Below are 20,462 nucleotides of genomic sequence, written 5' to 3' on the forward strand. Positions count from 1 at the left end.
GCGAGTCATTCATGCATGTCCAGTGAATACCATGAGTTTGAGTTCCTGGATGGAAGTAATATAGACTTTTAAATTGTCTCATCTCAGACTCTTTATGATTCCTTCAGTAAAGTTTTCAAAATTTCAGCTCTTGGCCAATCCATGTTCTCAGCAAGATGTAAATAACCAGAAAAGAATAAGAGAGAACCTCGTCTCATATTTGTGAGTATTTCTGGTAAGCTGGCACAGACAGCAGAATCCTCATTTAGTCAGATGTGGCTTCATTCAAGAGTACTAGAGTTCACAAAAGCAATAAAAACAGGCTCTGATATTCCTAAATATTTTTTCCCTTCCTCTGGAGTCTGTTTACACAAGCACGAGGCTGTGTTCAATGGGAATATCGCTGAACGGGGGGCAGCAGATTCTATTCTAGCTCCACATACTTAAGTTCCTTGCTGTGTGCCTCGGAAAAGTCATTTTCACTCTGTGAGCTTCAGTTTCTTCTTCCACGAATGAGGTTTGGATGATTCTACTCCTCATGGATCTGGCGCTGCTCCTCTTCAACCCTTATCCCTTACCCCCACCTCACTCTGCTCCAGCCAGCCTGGCCTTTTTTCTGTTCTCAATTCATGTCAAGCTGTTTCCAGCCCCAGGGTCTTTGCATTTCTATCCTCTCTGCTGTTGTCCTCATTGTCCAGTTTTAGTCCATCACTTTACTCAGCTTTATTTTTCTATTGGTTATATTACTATTTGAATGTAGTGGATTTATTGGTTTTCTTGCTTCCTCTTTGTCACTCTTTCTAGAATATAAACTCTATAGAAGCAAGGTAGAGCCTCTTCCATCTTATTAGCCTTCATATCCTGAATGCTTAGAATATTTGATATATACTATGTACTCTATAAATAATTTCAAAATACATGGATAATTTTCAACAAAAGATTTATTGGAAGAACTCCAGATCTTTCTTCTTTTTTTATGCTCACAACATATGGTATTTTCTTAATTCTAATGCTTATAGAATTTGGATGCATCTTGCCTTGGATGTATTACTTTAGTTTAATTTTCCCCTCCTCAACCTCCCTCCTCACTGCAGAAATGTGTCTTGTAATTGCTTCTCTCTTGAAATCAAGAAAATACACTCTGTAGATAAGAACTCCACAAATCCTCTGGCCAATGAGGTTGAATTTTTACTTTAGTGTCCAAATGAACTGCCTTGAGGTCTCATCTATGCATTGTGGAAAGCCCAGCCCTTGTCTCAGATCTCCATCTATTTTCCAGGGCCATGTTCTCCTGGGCACTATTACTGAAGCTTACTTCTTCAATGTGTCATGGAGCCTAGAGGCTACCCTCCTCTGTCAGCACTGGTGCCACCACCTCTGGTACTGATAAATATGCTACTTCTCTCATTCCCATTAGAGCACTGCTGACAGAACGCATTGCTTACAGTAGACTTGTACTAAAAGGTTTTCCTGTGGGTGGGGCAGGGATGGGATATTTAAGGGAATTACAAAAGTATAACATGGACAATAATTAGAATTGAATGTTATCATAAATGTCCTAAATCCATCTGCTAATCCCCCTAAATGAGAAAGTTCTCATTGATATTTTCACTTTTAGTCTCTCTTACATTTTTCTCTCTCCACAGCTGCAAATCTCAATTTCCAAATTTTCATTACTTTTTCCATTCAGAGTAAGTTGGCTCTCTGTTTTCACCTCCGTCCTCCTGATCATATTCTCTATAATTTCATATTCCATAAGGAAACAAGTCATTAAGGAAATCTTTGTACAAAGAACCATCTCCTTCCTATAGACCATGCCATTTTCCTGGTATGCAAAAGCACCTGCAGGCAGTTCTTACTTTACATAGCATTGGCTTTTTTAATTCTTGCTATATTAGCATACACTATAAACTTATCCTAGTTTTTCCATTGCACAGTAGAACATCATTCCGTACCCTTGGTAGAAAACAAATCTATGACCTTATCTCTGATCTGTTTGGTCTTCACTCCATAGACAATGGGGTTGAGTACAGGTGGGATAACAATATAGAGGTTGGCAAACATGATGTGGAAAGTGCAGGAGACATTGTGTCCAAAGCAATGGGCAAGGATGGAGAAAAAAGCAGGTGTATAAAATGTGAGGATGACACATACATGGGAACCACAGGTGCCAAGGGCCTTCTGGTGGGCCTCTCTGGAGGGAAGGCGAAAGACAGCACAGAGGATGAGAGTGTAAGAAACAGCAATGAGAATCACATCTGAGATGACCATCATGATGGGAACACAAAAGCCATACCAGATGTTGATGGAGATATTGGCACAGGCCAGCCGGGCAACGCCTATGTGTTCACAGTATGTGTGGGGTATGATGCGTGTCCTGCAGAAAGGCAGACGTGTGAGCAAGAATACATCTGGCAGCACAATGCAGAAGCTTCGAAAGGAGATGCCCGTAACAATCTTGATGATGGTCTTGGGGGTCAAGATAGTGGTATATCTCAAGGGAGAACAAATAGCCACGTAGCGGTCAAATGCCATAGTCATCAGGATGGCTGAATCCAAGACAAAACTATAATGGTGGAAGAACATTTGTGTAAGGCACCCTGGGAATATGATTTCTTGAGCCCCAAACCAAAATATGCTGAGTGTTTTAGGAACACAGGCCGTGGACAAGATGAGGTCCGTCATGGCCAGCACTGACAGAAAGAAGAACATAGGTTCATGAAGGCTACGCTCCACCATGATGAGAAGAAGGATACAGTTTCCCACAATGGCCACAATATAGATGGTACAGAAGGGAATCCCAATCCACACGTGGGCTTGCTCCAGGCCTGGCATCCCCACCAGAATGAAGGTTGCTGGGTTGTAATTGCTCACGTTGAAAATGATCATGGCAGACTAGAATGGCACAAGTTCCGGATCCTGAGGACAGAGGGTGATAAAGGATATTTAGGGTCACTTGAGTTACTCACTTAAAACTACTCATCATTACTGAATCCTAAAGATAAGGTGACTATCTAATTTATCTTCCAAACTATGACACCTTTGAAGTGAAAAAAGATTGGTATTGTAATGATAGCAGGTAACATGCATAAACCAGGATTGCCTCAGATATAATGGGATTTATACTCATTCTACCTAAAGAGAATATCTTCTTCCTTCTGGCTGCCTCTGCTGATTTACACAACTTTTCCACGAAGCCTTTCTCACTGGCTAAAATCATTCTTTTCATTATACTGTTTGCCCCTGATACAAGTTAAATTGCGAGGCATATTTTTCAATAGGTTGGTGGATTATAGTTTATATGGCATTATGGACATTATTGGTTAATATATACTTTCTGTGTCATTGTGGAATGTCATCTCTGTCCCACAGTAATTACCCACTCTTTTCAAGACTACCTGATGACTGTGGCTCTTCGATTTGTGAGGTCAACACCCCTTTATTGCATTCCAGACATCTAATTCGGTTCAACAAACACAAGCTGAGTTCCTTCACTATGCTGGATAACACATGTAACTTAAATTTAAACTAGAAAAGTTTCTTATAGCTGAGGCTCAGGAGCTGTTGCTCCTCCAAAAATTAGTCATTTTCCAGCACACTGTGCACTGTACAGCTGTATAATATCTTAATACTTTGGACTTAATAACACTATTAGTCAAATTTTCTATCCAAAAAAAGTATTCTTTCCTTGTGAACACATATTCTATTAGACACATAGACTCCAGGACACATACTCTCTTAGATAGACACACTTAAGATTTACAATCTCAAACATACTCTGATCTATACTTAGATTTTCTCATATATTTTACCATCACGTATTTACCCACACATAATCTTGCACAAACATAAACTCTCCCTTCCACTGTCTCTCTCTCACACACACCTGCACACACGTATGTACACATAAACACACATATGCACATACCACACAAACACAACGACAAAATATTTCATGATTAGATTTTGGCACAGCCATTTGTTTTGTAAATTCCCAAAATCTTTACTTGAGGTGTTGCTTTTTAAAGACTAGGTTCACATACCTTCTTCCGTCTCCAGTGATGTGTTTGCATAGAAAGCGATTAATAATCTACAGATAACCAACCACACAGCAAGGAGAAGGGCTCCCAGGGTCAGCTTGTGATGGGGAGAACAGTGAAGGGAAGCTGGTGATGGCCATCCACCTCAGACTCCTGAATAGACAAGGTCTAAACTCATGTTCAAACTTATCCCTACCCCACTTTTTATCTCATTCTCAGGTCCAATTCACAATACCTTTCATCTCCCAGACCAATGCTTAATTCCTCCACTCTCCTGTTTATGGCAAAAGAGAAACAGGATGCTCTCTTCTTTCCTTTCTGAACTTCCCATTCCTATAAATAAAAACACTTCCTTGTAGAAACTCAAACCATCCTCATTAGTTTCTCCATAATTCATATTTTCTAGTTTCTGGGAACACAGTCCAGAGCTCAGACAACGGACCACAGTTCAGTCCCCCATCTGCTGTGTATGCATGTTCTCCAGCTTACTCATTTTCATCTTGGTTCTCTTACCCACTGGGGGCCTAGAACTCACCTATTGCCAACACTGGAGATCTGGCTAGGTTGTTCAGCTTTCACGTTGAAAATCTCTCTTCTGTGCTGCTCACAAACTCAAGCAACATATGACATCAGGACCCTGAAACCATATACTTTGAAAAACAGCTCTTTCAGCTTGTCTGAAGTCATCCTTTATACATATGTGAGAAAAATCTCCCCTAGTTGTATATTTTCATGTAGTGAACACAACAGATGTTCATAGAGTCATCCCAAAGTATTTATAAACACGCACATGGGCACACAGAGAGAACGTTAACTCTGAGGCCTGTCATTCTACAGTCGGACAAATCTACAATATGGGATGATCTGCAAAACAGCTTTGTCTTTTCAACAAGTCAGCGCCACTGAAAAAGGGAAGGGCGCATAAATGAGGAAAATACTTTGCTTGATAAAAATAAATTTAAAATAATGAATAATCAAATATAATTTTTGATCTGATTCTGCTTAAACAAACTAGGAATAGAAGATAATCTATAATTGGGGAAATTTAAATGTGAATTACATATTAGATGATAGACAGTAATTAGTATTAATTTTATTAAATGTGATTATGATAGGTACAAACATACACACAGATGTTCACAGTACCTTACTAAAATATGGGCACTGAGTTTATGCTGTGGAGCCAGAAAGCTAGGCAACTTAATCCTAGTTCCATAATTGGTTAGCTGTGTGAAGTTGGGCAGGCTTACCTGAACTGTCTGATTCTTAGGTTCCTTATTTTGAACAGGGCCTAATATCTCTAATTCTTAGTCATTATTAGGACAGAATAAGACATGACCCTAAAACCACTCTTTAATGCAGTGCCTTGCAACATAATAAGCACATAATAAGTTTTACTACTTTTTATTAGGTTATATTTTATATCATCAGTATGATCACTAGCAGTCAAATCACACAGTGAAGAAGAGAACAGAAATAGATGCATAAAAGCTAACAAATGCACCCTAGGCATACACACATAACCACACACTCAAACTCACTCTTTAGGTTAGGGTTATGTCTAACACAAACTGTCACATATCTAACACAGAAATTACCTGAACAACACTTACCATAGCCATCCTTAACCCAGTTGTATCATTGCCCACCTGTTCTAATTTTTTGGCGCCCATTTGATGGAGCGTATATCAAGTACCGGAGACTGTGACCTCGGCTTATAAGTGGGAGTGATCAGGAAAGAAAGTTATAGTGCTCAGTCCATGGCTCCTAGAAAATGGAGTCCTGAGCTTTTTATTCACTCCCTCTTTCTCTGCCAATCCCGGTCCCAACCACATCCCTTCAAACAGCCAGCACTCACCTAATCTTCGAGATTGGGCCAAAGGGAAAGAAGAGAGATTATGCTGACAGACACACAGAAATCTGCAAGGGGACAGACTCGCCAAAGAAAGAAAGAAGTGGAGGGGAAAGGATGGGACTGATGGACAGGTCAATTCCGTGCTCATTAATTTTTTGTGGTCATTGCTCAAAGTGAGGAAGAGGGAGATAGGGCCTGAGGGACCCTGACGCCTTCTCTTCTCACTCTCAAGGGAAGAGTATAAAGAAGTTCATATTAACCCTGCTCATGCCTGCGAGTTAACGATGCCTCTGGATGCATTTTTATTTTTTGCATTTTCATGAAAGCTAATGTGTCTGTGGATGTATGGCTGTGTGTGTGTGTGCGTGTGGCTCTGTGCTTATTCCTATCAAGTCAGCTAAGTTTCAAGCTCATGTCCTTGCTTACGAGATAAAGGACTCTGCACAAGGTACTTAATATTTATAGAAAGGTGATAAGATAGTCCAGACCTCTCAAGACTATGCATAAGAAATGACAAGTGGGACAGTGCTTGTGAAAATGCTTAACACATGGTGGGCTCACAGTGCACCTGTTAAAATGATTACACGGCCCCCTTCAAGATAGTCTACTGCCTTGCAGAGTGGGGCCCCAGGATCTGCATTCGTAGCTCTACAATGGATTTTTGTGCCTTTCTGTTTCCCTTAGAGGACCAGTGTATATGTAGATGAACAGAAAAACTGGAAAGCAAGAAAGTTAGTTGGAACTGTCTCTATTGGGGCAGAAATGGAACAAATCATGGGCGCTATTTCCTGTGAAGGACTGCATGAGGATGTTCCTGTTGGGCACCAAATGGCTGCCTCTTTGGAACGTCTTTCGCTAAATATCTGCTTTAAATTCAGAGCCATCGTGTCTCAAACTGCATCCACCACCCACCCAAACCTGCTGTCTCAGTGCTCCTAAGCTCAGCAAATGTCACCTCACTACTCACATGAGCTTTTTTAAACAAATTCTATTGCTGTTCCCTCTCAAATATCTCCCCAATCCATTTTCTTCCCTGTCTCCATTGTCCAGAAACCAATATCTCTTACTTAAATTTCTCTAATAGCCTTTAAAGGACCATCTTATTTCCACTTTTGTCTCTCTCAGTACATTTTCCACACAGAAAACAGATTGCTTTTTCTAAAGTGTGCGTCTGATTATGTTGTTCCTTAGTTTAAATCTCATTTTGTTCTCATCTCAGAGTCATGGCACTTGTTATTTCCTCTATTTTTATTTATCTTTGTTTAAATCTTTGGGTGGTTGGCACATTTTTATTATTTTGGACTCAATGCAAATTGAAAATTTATTAGAAATTTTTCATTGGTGAAAACTATATAAAAATTAATAAAATACATTCTTGTGGGAAGACTGTTAGATCTGCCTGTTGGTACTATCAGGAGTTCTGCAGGCCCAGATCTCAATTTATACTTAAGAGGTTCTAATCCCACAAATCTAACAGCCATGTCAATTTCCCTGGTGTAATAAATCCAGTCTCTCCGTCTATATGTCTGTGAAGATATTCAACAATAACTCTGAATAGTGGACTCCAAAATTTCTAATTCGTTTGCCTCTGCCTCATCCACAGGGATGTTTCCTTCTCATTGAACCCAGAGTACAAATAATTCTGTTTTCAGTAGCGATCTTTTTACACCCCACACCACTAAACTACTGAAAATATCAGTCAAATGCACAACAGTGTTTTGTTTGATGTACTATAAGTCAAGTTTTCTTGGGCCAGGATTTTTATAGGAAGAGTAGATATGTTTAAGCCATGAAAATGCCCAAGTCTTACCTTTGGTATACTCTCTCCGCTTGTGGAGACATCTGTCTGTCTTTGACTGTTCATTGTGTGGAAAACAACTGGTGATAGGTAAGATGCATGAGTTATATATGAACTTGTGGTCATACATAAGGTTATATAGAACTTAGAGTTGAACGTTGCCATAACCTGCGCTAATAAAAAAGTTTTCTAGTAAATCAGTTAATGATTTTCCAGTGGACTAAAATAGAAACATTCTCTCGTGCCTCTGGCCTCTTTATTCATAATTCAAACCTTAAAAATTGAACTATACCCACCACTTTCCACTCCCACTTAAATAACAGCAACAAATCAATTATTATTTTACACATAAATGATATGGTTCTATTAGTATTATCCAAGAGTGGTTCCTTAATAGACAGCTGGCCTTGCTATCTAGTATTGTCATAGGAGTACAAATCAAATATTTCAAACTGGAAGTTCCCACAATTTAATTACTACTACATATGTGGCAAATTGTGTAACTTGAAATCATGTTGCTCTTTCATAAATAATTAAGTGGAAATTTTCTTATGCTTGTTTTAAAATTTTGTTGCTGTTAATTTTGAAATTTTTGAGGAACTGAGAAACTGTTTTCCATAGAGACTGCATCATTTTACAATCCTACTCATAATGTATCAAGATTCCAATTTCTCCATGTTCTCATCAATACTTGTTATTTCCCATTTAAAACAAAAATTACAGCTATGCTAGTGGGTGTGAAACACAGCAACAAAAAGAGATTGAAAAGTTACTTCCCTTCACTCTCATTCCTAACCAAATTCAAGCTGAGGTCCGGATTCCAAAGGGAATAGCATATATGCAGGTCCAGAAGGAAAAGAGAACATAGGTTGCTTGAAAAACCAAAAGAAGTGCAGGGTAATTGTAACATAAAGAGCATGTAAAGGAATGAGTGAGAGGAGAGGGGAAAGTTGAGTCAGTGGACACCAAGTGATAACTGATTAGATCCAATCTTGCCATAAAAGGCTTTGAAGTTATGTTAAGGTATTTGAGTTTTATTCCAGGCGAAAGGAGTAACTTTTGAGTGTTTTAAGTAGAAGATTGACATGATCTAGTTGGAGTTTAGTAAGACCACTCTAGTTTCTGAGCAAACAATGGTTGGGAGATAAAAAAAAATTAGAGGGAGCAAATTCCTAATTGAGGCTGCTGAAAAAATCCAGGAGAGAGAGAAAGTACTGATCATGTTTTAATGTGAAACATGAATGAACTTAAAGGATATTCGGAAGACATAATAGCAAACTAATTTTTAAATAATTAAAAAAAATAAATAAGATAAAGAGAAAGGCTTTGGCTTGGGAAACTAGTTGAATTCCATACCATTTAATAAGAGAGAATTCAAGAAAATGGGTGGATTGTGAAGAAAGGAAGAGGAGAACAAGGTAATTTTTTTTGCTTCACGTTAATTTTGAAGTTTCAGTGGGATAGTCAAGAGGAATCATCAAATAGAGAGTTGGCTGGGTGAGACAGAGAAAGAATTGAGAATAGAGCTTTAGACTTGGGAACTTTCAACACACCAATAGTTATTGCATTTATGTGCTTAATATGTGCTAAACAAATTTAACCCCACAGCAAGCTTATGAATTAAGTAGTATTTGTTCCTTTATTTTAAAATGAGGAATTTGAAACAGGATAAAAGGGCCAAAGGAAGAGTAAAACTTTTATGCATTTATGTTCTTGATGGTAGAAAATTAGGATTTTTCATCTGATGCCTATCATTTTCTTGAGACTTAAAAAATCCTTTCATTTCTCTCTCTCTTTTATACTACCAATGCATTCTTTCAACAGAATTAAGATCTTCAAATTCAGAGGAGTTAGAGCCATTGTTGGAGGGCTTTCTGCTAGGCATTTACATAAGTAATTCTATTAAATCAAGATGATTACTTGACTTCCCACAATCTCTCTGTCCATGTTCTCATCCCCAGGTCAGTGCATCCCTTTAGGAAAGAACAGAAAGATGACCTTCTCCCTGATCTGCTTTGTTTTCACACCATAAATGATGGGATTGAGTGCAGGAGGGATTGCCACATAGAGGTTGGCAAACAAAATGTGAAAAGTGCGAGAGATACTGTGACCAAAGCGGTGAGTAAGGACAGAGAATATGGCTGGTGTGTAGAATATGAGAATGACACTGACATGAGAACCACAGGTGCTGAGGGCTTTCTGGCGGGCATCTCTGGATGGAAGGTGGAAAACAGCATGAAGGATGAGAATGTAGGAAATACCAATGAGGATGAGGTCTGAGATAATAGTCATTACAGGCACAGCAAAGCCATACCAGATATTGATGGAAATATCAGCACAAGCAAGCCGGGCCACCCCTATATGCTCACAGTATGTATGAAGGATGATACGTGTCCTGCAGAAAGGCAAACGCTTCACCAGGAAAACAACAGGCAAAATAACACTAAAGCTCCGACCAGCAATGCCCACCATGATCTTGACAATTCTCTTAGGTGTCAAGATGCTCGTGTATCTCAAAGGGGAGCAAATGGCCACGTAACGATCAAATGCCATGCCCAATAAGATGGCTGAGTCCAGGAAAAAGCTGAAGTGGAGAAAGAACAACTGGGTGAGGCAGCCAGGAAATGTGATTTCCTGAGCATTCAACCAGAAGATGCCAAGTATTTTGGGGACACACGTGGTGCATAAGATGAGGTCTGCAGAGGCCAACATTGAGAGGAAGAAGAACATGGGTTCATGGAGGCTGCTGTCCATAGTGATGAGGTAGAGAAGGACACCATTACCTGCAAGGGCCACAAGGTAGATAGCGAAGAAAGGAATGCCAATCCAGATGTGGAAGTGCTCCAGCCCTGGGATCCCCACCAAAATGAAGGAGCCTGGATTGAAACTGGTAAAATTTAATGTGGCCATCATGGTGATCGTCATTCCCTGAGGACAAAACATGATATTTGACTTCTGTCACTAACAGGCCATAAATTCCCTTCGAGTCTTCTTACAACTAAGATCCCTTGTTTCCATCACACAATAAACACAAGGAAAACACGACCTACCTCTTTCACAACCTCTACAGCATTTACCAAGAGTTGTCAAGAGACCTCAATTAATACAATCATTCCCTACCTGTAGACATGACAATAACCAGATTGTTACTATGGTGGGACTATGTACCAACAGATCGATGACCTGGGAGCATATTGGCCCTTTGTCATCAAGTAATATTCCAAGATTGTCTTGTCCTCACCACGTAACTACGTCTGAGATTTCTCAAAGATGCAAGTATTGAATTTCTACCTGGCATGAGTCTCAGGAATATCTTCACCAAGGTATCCATTCAAAGAAATAACAGGGACATATGTGAATTAGCAAATCTACATTCTCAATGTATTATTTGGATGCTGGGAGACCCAATCTACTTCTACCTACTTGCTTCCACCTCTTCAAACTCTAGCAGAAAATTTCCACCTAAACATTCCTCTGTCAGTTCATCAAGAATTCTCCAAGATTCGTTATCTTCTTCCTTCTATCAGCTTTGTGATCAGCTACCCCACTTCGTCATTACATCATTCTCTCACTGCTGAGGCGTGATGACCTGAGGGTTGACTGTGACTCTTCTTCCTGCTTCAGTCCCTATATCTCATCTGCCAGCTTTTATGATCCTTTCTGGAAATCCCTGTTTTATCTGCCTACTCCATTTCTTCTCCACTTCCTCCCTGACTCAAGCCATCCTAATCACTAATTGGAACCATAGTAGAAGAATTCCTATTCTTCCCAAATCTTGCAAACACTTTCTTCATCTCATGCTGCCAGATTGATCTCTCGAAAATTTGAAATCATCAAGACGCTCACAACCTTGTTTAAAAGCATGTAATTGTAGGTATTATATCAACAAAATATATTTTGTTTCCTGTTTTACAGTCAGTACTTTCCCTATATGTGTTAGTTCTACCTATGTGAATGTGTCTCACTTCTTCCCTAAAATGTATGTATATAGGCCTCCACATATTTCTCCATTATTCCTATATCTTGTTGCTTGTATTGCTGCTTTTTCCCTAAATGCAGTCTTGTCTTCTCTCAATGTGTCTAAATTTTACTCAGTGCTCTTGATCCTTACAAGTACTACTGTCTCCAGGGAAACGTCTCCAGTATTGCTGAACCATGCTATCTACTCCTCTGCCTGTACTATCACAGCTTTAAATCATTTGGACAAAAATCTATCAGATGGTTCCACTGAGCTTTGCATTATTTTACTGCTTATTCTCTTGGATTTGTCTTTCCTAAGTATGTCTATCCTGCCTTGATTATTGGGAGCTCCTCTAAACTACAAATTTTCTGTCTCCATATGTCTCTTCCAGAGTGGAAGAAGACAAGATTTCATACAGAGTAACCATTCCTACAGTCTCAGTAGTAAAACTAATATACCAAGCCTGTCATTTTTTACTAACTTTTCTTCTTTTCACATAAAACCTCTGAGTGTGTCCCGTCTGGGCCAGAAAACATGGAAGGCTTATTACATCTTCCTCCATCTTCAAAGGTAGAAACAGTGGATTGAGTCTTCCTCATATCTCATTATTCTGACTTCTGTAACCACATATCTCTTTCTGATTCTGAATTCTTCTATCTCCCTCTTGTACTTTAAAGACTATTACGATTACATTGAAAGCATTCAGATAATCTTCCTATTTGAAAGTCAGCTGATTATCAATCATAAGTCTCCTTTGACATATAAATAACATATGTGCAGATTCCAGGAATTAGGATGTGCATATCTTTGAGGAGCCATTTATTATATTGTTTACTCAAGGAGCTTTAACACTATCTGATCTTTCCCATTCTGCCTCTCCAATACTCCTACCACCAACACCACCTTTACCACACTCAGATAATACTCACAGGCACCTAATTTTGATGCTAGTGCTGAGTTAAAAAGTCAGATGAGGGCTTGAACAGGATAGTTCCAAGGATCAGAACAGAGAGATACAGGAGGGCACACAACACAACTGGAGAGAACATATGAAAAGAAAGAAGGGGAGGACACCCAGATGAGAAGTTGAAGCTTGAGAAGAAAGAAATTTATTTCCAGCTAGGAAAGACAGACACAGCTGGATCACATAACCTTTTATCTTTTGTTCATTTTTCTCAGGGGATGAGGAGACTCTGAAAAATGAGGGCTCTAAAATCTAGGGGGCCTCCAGGGACTCCAGTCCCCAGTCAACGCTATTAGTATGTAAATGCTTACATTTACATTTTCCTGGCCTGGAATGACATCATATACACATAGGATACGATTCAGGGCTTTGGACAGAGGAGGGAAATCAGGACTTCTGGTATTCTTCAGCGTATGACCTGCATAAACTGGTCATTTATAGACAGTGAAAATTACCTTTTGAGAGAATAAATGAAGTAAAATAGCTAGGAAGAATGGTGTGATAATGAGCCTTTAAATTCTGGACCCCAGAAGATGTTTATGTGAATGTTTGGAGAAAAGACAGTTGATTGGCTAGGGACACTGGTGAGTTCCAAATGATGTGGTTGTAGCACAGATGTGAACGCCAGGCTTTCAATGCCCTCTACATTCAGATGCATTCAGTCTCCCAACCCCAATACTTCTCTTAGGTGAAGGTTTTCCTGGGATATGATGTTATCTTCTATTTCATTGAATGGGACTGTCTGGTGGTCTCTACTTGTAACTGCATTGAAATACTTCTCGGACTGAAGAAACTCAATGACTTCAGAGCAAGATGAGTTACACCTTTACATAAATGACACTCCAAGTCATTCCATATTTATTGAATGCTTACCATGTAGCTGGAGATACATTATTAATATCTAGCTGTTTATGGCAGAAACCTAAAAGTTATTCATACCACCACGTTTTCTCTCACTTCCCATATTCTCCTTTTATTTTATTGATTGTCTTAACGTATTGACAAAAAAGAACCCACCATAGATCTCAGTGTCTCAGAGAGACTTTTCATACTGGAATTTTCTTGTATAACAGGGTAACATATACAATGCAGAGCAAGCTTTGCATATCACAGAAAGAGCTTAAGGTACATTGTAATTTTGTGGTGCTAATTATGGTTTCCGTTTTACTAAATCAGATATAAATATCAAGTCCAGAATGACTCAAGGGAAAACAGACCCAGAATATTAAAGGCAGTCATATGCGGACTAGCTTGATATACCTAGTTTGGCATATAAAAATGGGTGAAATAACCTCTGCTACACTAAATTTTTTTCTTTGACTCTGGCTGTGTCAGTGAGTTCTTGCAGATCTCTCAGTTTCTTACATGAAATTGGCTTTCTCTCACTTCAACAAGTCAGAATTGGAATTCCATAGCAAAAAATCTAATTGAGCACATGACACCAACCGCATCTGTTCCAACAATATAAAAAAAATAGCATTTTTGAATAAAAACACACAACATAGACACACACACAGAAAACTCTTTTAAAAACCAAAGTACAATATTAATAGATTGAAAACATTTAGAAACTAAACTGTTGCATCCAAGAGAAGATTAAGGGGACATGACAACTAAATGTAATGAGATTTCCTAGGGGAGACTCTGGGATAGAAAAAGTATATTAGTTAAAGCTAGGAAAATCTGATATGGCCGTGTGTGCTAAAGTGTCCTTTGTCTCTGACCAGGACTCTGTGTCTTCTACCAGTCTCCATGAAACTGCAGAAAGCTAACTTAGCTTGCAAATAGAATAAACTTTCAGAGTCCTCACAGTTCTTGACATAGACAATTGGATATACAGGATAATTATATCATAACTTTGAGCATAAAACTAGGTAAACAAAATGTCCCTAAGAAACAATGAGTAACAAAAATATAAACTATCTTCACTATGGTCTCTTCTCTTTATTAAATCATCAAGATTATAATTTTTTGAACCAATAAATTTAATTATAAAGTGATTTGTTGAAAATGGAGCATATATGTTCCATTGAGAATATTGTATCAAAATAGGTAGGTTTAATTATAGTTCTTCCGAACAAACATGACTTATTTCCTGAACTTATGAAACATATAGTAAATGCTCAAAAGATCTTTAACTATTATTATTAGCTATTGCATGTAAGAAAGAATGTATACGTATACATATTATATTATCTGTTATACCAAAGAAAGTTTGGTATACCATACCCAGTTTATTACCATAAAGTTATTTATCTGTATAAATAATCTTAAAGAATTATACACTAGTATTTCCACTGCAAATATACTGAAAACAAATAAATCTTTCTGATATATAAACTCTATCAGAAATGGACTTTGGTTTTTACACATTTACCTTAATTAATAATAATGGGTGATTCATTCATGGGTAATCAATCAGTTCACTAATTACAACTAATGTACCATACTAATGTAAGATACTAATAATGTCTTATTATTAATTAGAGGAAATCTCAATACTATCTTTGTAAGCTCTCTATACCAGAAACTACTAAGAAAAGAGTTTATTACAGTAACAGTATACAAGATGATGTTTTTAAAAATCATTGACATTTCTCCTGTTACAATAATTCCCAAAAGTATGAGAAAAAAATACTCCTCTCATTATAGTTCCCACTTCTTTCTTTCCATTCTCTCCTGAACACTCTCCAGTCTCTAGCATCCCATGGAACGGTCCCCTTCCTTGTTCCCAATGATCTCCATAATGTCTCATCTCAGAGGCAATGTTTAGTCTTCAATTTACTCGACATATCAGCAGCATTTGAAAATTATGAACATTTCCACCTACTTTTATTGTTTCCTATCTTCATGTCTGAGTTTTTCTACCTTCTCCTGTCCCTTCTTCGATTTCATTGGCTGCTCCTTAATTTCTCCTTTTCTGGAGCCTCTGTCTCTTTCCTTTTTCAAACTCTTGTATTATCCCAGTACTCAGTTTTTAGCTCTCTTCTCTTCTCTTTCTAATTTTACTCCCTAGATAACCTGAAACAGTGTGTGTGTTTTAAATAACATTTATTAACTCATAACTCTAAATTTATCCTCCAGATTCATAAATCCAATCCTTTTTCAACATATCTACCTGGATGCTGGATAGGCATTTCAAGCTAAACATATCCAAAATCAGACTCTTACTTCTTCTCCTTAAATCACCTCATCACTGTAAATAACAACCTCATCATTGTAGTTGCTCAGAAAATAGCCTTTGAATCATCCTGCTTTCTTTTACATCACACATGCAAGCATCATTAAATCTCGTTAGCTCTACTATCAAAGTGCATTCAAAATCTGACAGTTTTCAAAACCTCTAATTCCCCATCCCTAGTCCACGTGAGCATAATCTGGAATTTTGCATAGTTTGGAATATTGTAACAGCTTCTTAAATGGTCTCTCTTCAGTTTATTTTCTATGTAAAAGCCAGAAATACTTCAAAACATGTAAATCATAACATATAATTTCTCAATGAAAAATCTTTCTGATGACCCGCTATGGACAATAGCTTGGCAGTTCTTTTTAAAACCAAAAAATAAACTTACTGTATAACCCAGGAATTGCACTCTTGAGCATTTATCCCAGAGAAATATATATATTCTCATGCATGAACATTTACAAGGATGTTCATAAAGCTTATAATAGCTAAAAACTGAAAACTACACAAACATTCTTCAAAGGTTGAATGACTAAACAAACTGTGATGTATCTCTTTCATTGAGTAAAACTTGGAAATAAACGGAAACTACTGGGACACTCAACAAATTGGATGAACCTCAAAAAAATTATGCTGAGTGAAACAGTCATTCTCAAGAGAATATATGATGCATAATTCCATTTAAGAAACATTGGTAAAATAATATAATTATACAGATGGAGACTAGATTAGTGGTTGCCCAAGGTTAGAGAATAGAGAGGGGATGGTTGTGGTTATAAAGGAGCAAAATGAGGGAATCTTGTGGTGATGTTACAGTTGAATAACATGATTTTAGTGGTAGTTATGCAAAACTCCATGTCATAAAATTGCATTGAGCTATACACACAGGCAAAATGAGCACACGTATACATGGGGAAATTGGAATTAGCTCTATAGACTGTACCAATGTCAATTTCTGGGTTTTGATATTGTGCAATAGATACACAATAAGGCAACGTTGGAAGAGGCTGGAATAAGAGTGCATGAGAACTCTCAATACACTTGTTTGCAAATTCCTTTGGATTTATTATTATTTCAAAATAAATGTTAAAAAAAAACTCTTAGCATGTTTCTCCAGCTCATTAAGAACAAAATACAATCTATATTTCCTGGCTTACAAGGCCCTGAATGATGTGGCCTCTTCCCCACTCAACCACTTACCCCTACCAATTCTCCAACCACAATATGCCACTTCCTGTTCCTCAAATACACGAAGCAAGCTTATGTCTCTAGGTTCTTGTTCCTAATTTTACCTCTGCCAGGGATGATCTTCAACCAGAACTCTGAATGTTTGGCCTCTGAGTTGGTGCTGATCATATCCTTTAGATGCTCAGAATGTCTGTTAATAGATTTTTCTCTCTGGATTTGTGCCAAAACATATCCCCATGTGCCTTAGACCCTTGTGTTGAACAGAGGCATATTGGCCCAAATGCTGGGGGAGGAATCGGAACTAGAGAATGGAAGGATACACAAAGGGAGGAGAATCCTGCTCCTAGAGGAGAATCATTGCCCCCAAAGGAAAGGAAGGAATAAATACCACATGAGGCAAGGCCCATGATTCAATTCCATATATTAAGGAAGCCTAACCCATGTATGAAATGTTGAATGGAGAAACTGTGAGTCTGAGAAGGTCGCATCAGGGAGGTAGGTCTGGGTCAGATATTTTCAGGATGGAGAGGAAGTTATTAACATTAGGAATTAATGGGGAATGGGTACCAGATAAGTAGAGAGCTTTTTAACAATGTTCAAGGAGAAGCTGAGGGCTGAAGGGAAGAATGGGATAGGGTAGCTGGAGTGAACTGTGTTCTCCTGGGGAGTGGGATGGGAGAAGAGCGGTTAGGATGGTCGCTTTACAGGTGAGGATGGAGGAGTGATGAGTAAGTGATCCTTGTCCCTAAGCGGGATGCAAGCATCTTAAATGACACATAAACTCTATCCCCAGAATTGAGGAACAATGGCAGGAAAAGTTATTGTACTGCATTTGAGGGACATTTATAAAGGATCAAGTTTCAAGATGAAGCAGTCAGGTAAAGGGTCCAAAAAGGTGGAAATAGGATTTCACTTAAATAGAAGGGATATCTTTTCTGGTATGTTTTTTCAAAGATGACAGAAGCAAGAACTAGAGGGTGAGAGAACTGGGCATATAAGGAGTAGGAGGTCTGAAAATGGGGGCTTCCAGAAACACAACTTTAAGTGGAACTCGGGGATGTTCCCTAGATTGGGGATGCAGCAACATCAGTGGGTGCCTGAATTGGAGTGACAACAGAAGTCACGTGGATGAATGATAGGGACATACTTTAAACAAAAGCTACTTTGGAGGTTGATTATTCAGAAGGAGAACTGACCTTAGAGAAGGAAAATTTATGCAGGTGCTAATGTGACTGACAAAGGTGAGATCATGTAATGGAGGATGAGCAGGAGTGAGGCTGTGCAAAGAGTGAGCACAACAAATGACACAGACTACAGACAAGAAGAGACCATGAGGACAGAAGATGTATGATTACAATCCTGTGGTTTTTTTGGTATGAATGCGGTTCTTTGACAGTGTGAACTTATGTGGCTGAGTAACTCAGAATTTACCTATTCCCTCATTTTTTAAATATTCACTACATGTCAACTTTATCCCAGACACGGGTGAATGAGACACAGCCCTGACTCTTAGGGAGCTCACAATATATTGGGGTTGAAAATATTTCAGTGTGATTAGTGCTGCAAAGAGAGGTAGATGATTACAGGGAAGTATCAGAGTACAGGGGAAGCACATTACCCAGCCATGGGGAATGAGAAAAGTCTTCCTGAATGAGAAGTACAAACTGGCTAGATTAAAGGGGAGGATGGAGGTAGAGGAACAGAATGTATAAAAGACTACAGAGAAAGAAGAGCATTTCAGAGACATGCATTCTGTCCAGTATTAGAAGAGAAAGCAGGGAACATGGATGGGTGAATCTTTCAGGCAATGGGAAATGATGTGTGCTCAAGTAAGTACCATGCTCAAAATTATCTTTTGGAAGTATAACTTTTCTGTGGAGGCTGGTTTAGAGACCTGAAGGACTGCAGGCTAGGAGACCAGTTGGGAAATCTTTGGATAAGTGATCTGGAGTTCTGAAAAGCAACATGGATGGCAAACAAAATAACTTAAGGGAGCTTTCCATACTTAGATAAGGTAAACTATATTACATCTATAACAAAGGGATCATTGAAATGCATGAGAAACATTAACACCACTTTCTCTGAGACCGGAAGGAACGAGAGGAGGATGGATGCAGAGATAAGATAAATGTACAGGGGCGGAATACTAATATGAGGAGTTGGCCTCTGTTAGAATTGAGGTCTCAGTTATATAGGAGGAAAGTTCAGTTAAAAGAGAGAAACAGGAAGTTCACAGAGGTAAAAGCTGTATATTGTGAAAACAGTTTAACAGGACTGAAGAGTCAAGCGACCTAATATGTAGTAAAGACTATTTGTATGGTTGTGTCATTTTCTTCACATCCTGACTATGTGTACTGAGGAAATCACTGGTTAGATTTAGTGGAATTCTGAGCATTTTCAGGGAAAATCTTGCAGAAACCAATTGGGACTGAGAAATTATTTGTCCCGGCAGAAGAAGAGATGGATATTTAAAATATAGATAGGGAAATAAGTAAAAAGATGTTCTTACATCAGTGATTCACAAACTTTAGCACGAATCAGAATCACCGGTGGCCTTGCCAAACCTAATATTGTTGCCTCCAACCCCAGAGTCTCTGATTTCATGAAGTTTGTTTTTGGGTTCAAGAACACACAAGTTCCCTGATGGTGCTAATGATGCTAGTCTGGGGACCACACTTTCAGAAGCATTGTTCCACATCTTCCTTCCTGTCCTGGATGATAGCACCACACTTTAGAGCCAAAGGGGTGATTCAGGAAGCACCACACAGTTTAATAAAGCTTCCAGACATGAAATTTAATTTAATACAACAACAGGACAACAATTATGCTCATTTTAAAGATCAGGAATTTGTTACTCAGAGAAAACACTGACGTCAAAAATCACAGTCACACTGACAGAGCAGATCTCAGAATTAGGTTTTTTTTTCACGCACCGTCCAGTGTTCTTTCCACATGCCACAGCTGCCTTCAATGTCTCCATACTTGTCACAGAGTCTGTGCCTGGGGGAAAGGAGATATAGAGTCTGCAGTACCCACTGCCCCGACCTGTTCCTCCACCTAGTCTGCTAAGCAGAGGCAATTGCCCATTGGTGCAGGACTCCAGCCCTCTGCACAAAGCTGGGGGTTTTGCAGAGCTCATTACGGTTCACATATCCATAGAGATTATCGAGATTGTTTTTGACATTCTAGCTATCCCTGCTCTTTCCAGAACCTGTCACACTGTGTGAGTATGGCAATGTTTTTGAGTCCTGTAGATGCCTGAAAGTCTTGCAGCTATGTGAAAAGCCTCCGAACGAGGACATAGAGCCCGTCTGCAGGCTGAGCCTTTCACCGTGCACTTTGTGCAGAGCTCATGTGTGACTGTCTAAAGAGAATATACCTGTGTGCAGAGCCCATAATGTTTGTAGGACCTGTGAGTGCAGACCTTGTGGTTGTTTGCAAAGATTTATGCGCACTCTGCTAACATACACAAAGTCTAACCTACTTTTCAACT

General features: G+C 38.8%; 2 protein-coding genes across 2 annotated transcripts; both read right to left on the reverse strand.

Annotated features, from left to right (window-relative positions):
* Nucleotides 1-1,923: 1,923 nt before the first annotated feature.
* Nucleotides 1,924-2,880, reverse strand: LOC103553569 (olfactory receptor 52H1-like). The gene has a single exon (XM_008524180.2). It carries the CDS (start codon nucleotides 2,866-2,868, stop codon nucleotides 1,924-1,926), a length of 945 nt encoding a protein of 314 aa, XP_008522402.1. The 5' UTR covers nucleotides 2,869-2,880.
* Nucleotides 2,881-9,634: 6,754 nt separating this feature from the next.
* On the reverse strand, nucleotides 9,635-10,615 carry LOC103554365 (olfactory receptor 52H1-like). Its single transcript, XM_008525400.2, has one exon. The coding sequence runs from the start codon at nucleotides 10,613-10,615 to the stop codon at nucleotides 9,635-9,637; it is 981 nt and encodes a 326-aa protein (XP_008523622.2).
* Nucleotides 10,616-20,462: the final 9,847 nt, after the last annotated feature.

The sequence above is a fragment of the Equus przewalskii genome, chromosome 6 (assembly GCF_037783145.1).
Source record: "Equus przewalskii isolate Varuska chromosome 6, EquPr2, whole genome shotgun sequence".
Taxonomy (NCBI): Eukaryota; Metazoa; Chordata; class Mammalia; order Perissodactyla; family Equidae; genus Equus; species Equus przewalskii.